The 5,875-nt window shown below is 43.1% G+C and overlaps 1 protein-coding gene across 1 annotated transcript; it reads left to right on the plus strand.

Moving 5' to 3' along the window:
* The first annotated feature begins 2,303 nt into the window (after positions 1-2,303).
* LOC108556245 (uncharacterized) lies at positions 2,304-5,401 on the plus strand. Its single transcript, XM_017912257.1, has 4 exons — positions 2,304-2,525; positions 3,050-3,317; positions 4,548-4,808; positions 5,307-5,401. Exons 1-4 carry the CDS (start codon positions 2,304-2,306, stop codon positions 5,399-5,401), a joined length of 846 nt encoding a protein of 281 aa, XP_017767746.1.
* Positions 5,402-5,875: the final 474 nt, after the last annotated feature.

The following is a 5,875-nucleotide window of genomic DNA, read 5'->3' on the forward strand; positions in this document are numbered from 1 at the left end:
ATTCCTGCGGAATTGTAAATTACCGACGTCACGGTGATATCGAGATCCACTATTCATTTTGCATTTGCGATGTATCTGTTGCATTGGTCGTTTTTGAATGGCACTTCGCGCCGTCTCGACAGCAATGAAAGTTGCTAACGCCACTGGTAGATTGCAATGGGCAAAAAGCATTCAGGACCTCGTTTCCTCCGTCAAACGACGCAACCTTGAAAACTATTAGCGCACCGAGCAATGAGGATCATGGGTAGTGGAGCAACCGGAGATGTTATTCGAGATAGTAACTAGGCGTCCGCGAAAATAAAGAATCTGGACCATCCAGGCTGGACCGAGTTCAGAGAAATCCAAATAGAAGTCGAAACCTACGCGGGTATTCCTTTAATCCCGCTATCTTCCCGCGAGAATCGAGATTTCTGCCGTAAGCTATATCGCTGGCCATCGACGGTCACTTGGTATACCTTTTCGTTAAATAATTCACATTTTGAAAGCTCTGTCGATCAAATGATAATTACTAATAGCGTCCGCGGCGTACACCCTGTCTCGTTGATAAGTCGAAGTGTGCCGATCAGAACAGGGTAAATAGGGTTGTGGCACGAACATCCGAATGTTCGTTTTGCCGTTTTGCAATATGCTGTTCTTATCTAACTTTCTGTCGTCGCAGAAAATTACAGAATGCGGAAAAATGAACAATGCGGTGTAACTGTGTCAAACATATGGAGGGATACGAAGCCTGTATCGCAGCAAAATTATAATAAACATGGACGCCGCGACCTAGGCGGCGCTGGCATCAATCAAGATGGCGACGTACGCCTCGCGGGAAAAAGTAAAAGGTAACGACGTATTTGCACCGAACAAAGTATCTATCGCGTATTATCGCTAAAAAATTTCCTTGCCATAGCCAGATTTAAATTTCCAATCCACCATCCCGCTTTTTCTACCTCGAGGGATTCCGGTTTTTGTTTACCCGATTCTCGTTTGCTCTGTTCGCTTAACAGCGTCGTAAAATCAATCGCGTTTTCGAGGACGTTACTCATCGTTAAGAAAACTATGTCACTCATTACGCCCAGTTAGATAACCAAAAGTAAAGATTCAGAAAGAACGAGAAAGCAGGCAAAACCTGTTTCTGCTCTCCTTGCGGATCATCAAACATCATGGTGACCACTGCAGCCTCCTGTTTTCTCCTCGCTGTTACGTTTCTTCCGTGAACCATCAAATCACACTTTTTGGCACTCTTATTTCAACTGTCTGTCATCGGTGTCGCGATACCCGCTGCTACTTTGTAGTTTTAAAGCGCAGTTTATTCCCTCATTAACCCAGTCCGTTTAAAGTACGTGTGCTTAATTGCAATTCGACCGAAAACCGTTCAGGAGAACTGCTCCTCCGACCAAGGGTACAAACCGGTCTCAAAAGGAGGCTGGCTTTGTATCGTGTGTTACCTTACTTGTCACGTGGCAGAGGCGTTAAAACGGAACGACTAACTGCTTCATTTTGCATCGTGTCTATACACGTGGGTCGTATGTTACCATGTGCAATCTTCGAGTCAAGTCAGGACGTCGTGTTCGTTGATCAGAACCTATCGAGCTGATAAGATCAGCCGGAGAGCTGATTATTATACTGGTTCGGGATTAATCTGTTCACTGGAACAAATAAATTCAAATAAAATTATATCCACCAATTTCCGTGATTATCTGCGAAATTATCTATGGGACAGTTTATAACCTCTCTAATCCCTGATCACCGAAAAATTCGCCGATATCACTCTTCGTTTTAATTCATGTTCCACTAGAACAGAGATCGACGAGTTAATTCACGTTCTCTCCGAGATATCGATTTTTATCATCGATAACGAAACACGTTTGACATTTTTGCCAAATGCCACGCGTTCTTGACATTGTTGTTAGACCTGGTCTAACATCATAGCCGGTTTCATTGAGAGCGCGCGCGCGCAGACAGAGCCTCCATCACCGTTTCAAACGCTGCACCGCGCGGATTCAAGCTCCAGTCTCTGTGCAGGATTATCTAAGCCGTGGACCGGTACCCCCACCGACCTAAATGCACCACATATAAATGGTCAAGACACCTTCTAACCACTGTCAGAGAGCTTGTGGACTTAATCTCGTCTTCCTCCGTCAGCAGACACGAGCCGTAGTGCTCACGTGTACTTCTTCGACCAATTTTTCCGCCATCGTTGCAGCAGTTAAACGTTATGGAAACAGGGATCGTTCGTGCAGATTCATGCATAAGATAAAGAGGATCGTGTGAGTGTTCTCGATCGCTGGTCCCCGGATTTCCGGTCGCGGGGGATCATGAAGTGGCCACGGGTCGAGTGGAAATTTACGTGGTTCGAGAGGATTCCTTGCGTCCTGTTGGTGATACTTTTGGCAATACCTGGACATGTCTTCGCGTTCGATAATTCCACCGATACGTTCGTCGAGAAATGCCGCGTGGACTGCACTTTGCACAAGGATGTTATTCATTGCGGAAGGTACAGGGTCGTCAGGTGGCTCTACGACGTCGTAAGAGAGAAGGTACGATATCGTCTTAGCGATTTCGACGAGTTTTGTATTCACGTTAGAGTCGGGGGAATGCACTATTAGGTCCCTAGAAATTTCACGCACTAGTTCCGAATATAAGACCACGCTGCTTAAACCGAATTGCACCGACGTTATTTGGCATCGAGTTATTGTCCAGCGAAAACTGCACAATCTTTGCCAATTTTTTCCAATCTTTTCCACATGCTTGTTATCGGCGAAGACACTTTGAAATTAGCGGAGCTAACGAGCTGTTGACTGAAACTCAGCGTAACGATTCCGCCGCAGACTATTATTATCATTCACGTTCGTGCAGCGGCGAGAGTATCGACACACAATCCCCTAGCATCCACGCTACTTTCTTGAACTTTTACTTGTTAATTAACACCGTTGACAACTGAATCACATTGACGCGGTCTACATGTCCCGTTAATCTGCGACTTGCGTTTTTCGCATTTCGTAACATCGGATAGCAGAAAATTGCCAACGAGCCAATAAACTCTGATTAATCGCTCTATTAGGAATTCAGCTACGGACCCATTCGCGTTGTCAGAATCTCGGCCATGTCCGAGCAGTCGATCCTCCCGAAATTTCCCCAGTCTCGAATCTTCAAGAGCGACGCCATCGAGACGTTGAATTTCATCAGAGACATCGCGGAAGATCTGCTGACGAAACGAGTCGTGGTTTACACCATTGACAACTCTGTCACGGCCAGGAGCCTTGGCAGCGCGCCCATGATCATGGACGAGGATGAACTTAGTCAGATGCGCAGTGGGAAAGTGCCCGAAGGTAAGCACGCTAGCAATTTTCAGCATTTAATCTGTATAAACCATTTTTGGACGCTAGATCTGCTAGATTAGATAATTAAAAGCAGAAGAATTTTAAAAAATGGAATAAGAAGTAATATTTCGTTAATAATAATTGGATAACGTTGAATACAGAATTTTTAATGGCACGATTTTTAATAATAATTATAGCGTTGCAATGAAAATAGTCAGGTATCGCAAAATTATTTATTTATTTATTTAATAATTATTTACAGGTAGTAGAACTAATTAGTGTATAAACAGAAAATTTAAAAATACATCAGTTTGTTAGAGAGAGAAAGAATATAGGTTACGTATGATACAAATGCCAATATAGTTGATATAAACAATTTGCTTAGAGATTTATTGTATTTTTGTTTCGATAATTTTGCCAAAAGTAATTTTCATATATTTTCATGAACTGCAAAAGTAATGGAGTACAGAATTTTTAATCGCACGATATTAATAATAATTACAGTATTACAATAAAAATAGTCAGGTATCGCACGATTATATTCCTGTCTAGAAAATTTCGCCAAAAATAATTTTCATATATTTTCATTAATTGCAAAAATAGTCGAGAATAGTATTTTGAATCACACGATATTAATAATAATTACAGTATTGCAATGAAAATAGTCAGGTATCGCACAATTATATTTCTGTCTCGATAATTTTGCCAAAAATAATTTTCATATATTTTCATCAACTGCAAAAATAATCGAGTACAGAATTTTTAATCGCACGATATTAATAATTATTACAGTATTGCAATGAAAATAATGAGGTATCAACCGATTATATTTCTGTCTAGAAAATTATGCCAAAAGTAATTTTCATACATTTTCGTCGACTGCGAAAATAGGGACTCAAGATTTAACCCTTTGGACTCGAAGATTTCTTCGTTGCGAAGATGCAATTCGAAGCTCTTCTTAGATTTTTATAAGCTCACTGATACTCTTCATGCTAAAATTAAAAAAAGAAAATCGTGAATTTGCGTGAGAAACGAACGAATAGAATAATTTTATTTCGATGTTCTTAATATAATTATCATCATTTAAGTTATAGCATTAAAACAAATAGTGCCTGAGAGTCACCTCTCGAGTGCAAAGAGTTAAATTTTGACACTGGTTTGGCAGTTCTAGCGTTAGAAATGGTTATTCAGTCAGTGTTAGGCTCACAATAGCGTTAATTCGAATCAAATTTCGCACAGGTAACTGGAGGCTGCTGAAGAAAAAGAAATCCATAATCCTGCCAATTTTGATCCTCTTGAATCTACTGAAATTAAAACTACTGCTGCTGCCAATCTTCCTCAGTATCCATTTTATTAAGAAGCTTCTGCTGCTGGCCTCGCTATTAGCTCCGTCGATCCTGTCACGTCTGAAGATCTGCAAGCTCGCGCAACCCCACTCGCAAGCCTACCCCTATCACACGTGGTCCACGGCTGCTGAAGGGCCAGTCGACTACCCGACAGGTAAATAAACCAGCACGCCTTCGTATTTCCTGTGTCACGCTTCGTTATTTCGGGACGACGAGGATTACATCGGAAATTATAGAGGTCACGATTATAGAGGTCGCGGTTCCGATTTAAAGGGGTCGGAACGACCGTGACGACCGATCGAAGTGCCCACTGGGAACTGTAATCGTATCAGTGCCCGATGACACAATATTCTCTTCCGCTGCCAATCAACTACAGTTACATAACACTCGACGATTCCTTCGACGTGAAATCATCGAGTGCAAGACATTCCAGTGATATTTCGCGTAGTATACCGCGTCGATGATAGTAATTCCGATAACCACAAGTCTTCTCCGGAATATGAAAAGCTTTCAGGCTACTCGAGCGTGACGGTCGCAGTTCGATCGGCTCTGTCGACCGACAGTCGCGTGTTCGTGATCGGGATTCGAGACGAATTATTTGGAACTGTCACGAGGTGTCATTTCATCCAAGAATAATCCTTTCCCTCCTCAGGATACGGGCAGGACGAGGCCTGGTCGCACCGGAACGACTACCAAGGCAACGTGGCTTACATGGGCTACCACGGCGTTCGCAATCCTTACGGATGAGGCCAGTGAGCATCGAAAATTCGTCGAGCAACTGTTCCCTGTTCGCCAGAGCGAGGAATCCCGAGTAGACGAACGACGATCGTACTCCGTTTGCTTTCTTCTCTTAGCAACTTTCCACTGCGTTCTCCACGCGCTCGGTTTCTCTCCCGCCACTCGCTAATCTTCCATTTCGCGCACATAACCGTCCTAATCGGTCGAGGACAAGTATAGTTCCTTCAGCTTCTGTGTACGCAATGCTCTGCTATGCCGCAACCTGGGCCATTTTCGGCTATAGCGGCAGACGTTGGAAGCGAATTTATAATAATATTACCAATGAAACGGACATGGTTCAACCATCGGGGAAGTCAACCCGCGCTTGACCCTGTGTTAGCTTAAGGACTACGTCCGGGGAGAAACCCGATATTGGCGTATTACTCTTGGTACTCGTACCACTTGAGATCTGGCATGGATATGAGATCCAACCGATGGTCTCCA

The sequence above is a fragment of the Eufriesea mexicana genome, unplaced genomic scaffold (assembly GCF_001483705.2).
Source record: "Eufriesea mexicana isolate 0111107269 unplaced genomic scaffold, ASM148370v2 scaffold4744748132, whole genome shotgun sequence".
NCBI classification, from domain to species: domain Eukaryota; kingdom Metazoa; phylum Arthropoda; class Insecta; order Hymenoptera; family Apidae; genus Eufriesea; species Eufriesea mexicana.

Bases quoted from the DNA above. Each gene is read 5' to 3' on its own strand.
- LOC108556245 (XM_017912257.1), top strand. From the start codon at position 2,304: ATGAAGTGGCCACGGGTCGAGTGGAAATTTACGTGGTTCGAGAGGATT. The intron at 3,318-4,547 runs GTAAGCACGCTA...AATTTCGCACAG, and splicing joins CAGTGGGAAAGTGCCCGAAG to GTAACTGGAGGCTGCTGAAG. The intron at 4,809-5,306 runs GTAAATAAACCA...TTCCCTCCTCAG, and splicing joins GCCAGTCGACTACCCGACAG to GATACGGGCAGGACGAGGCC.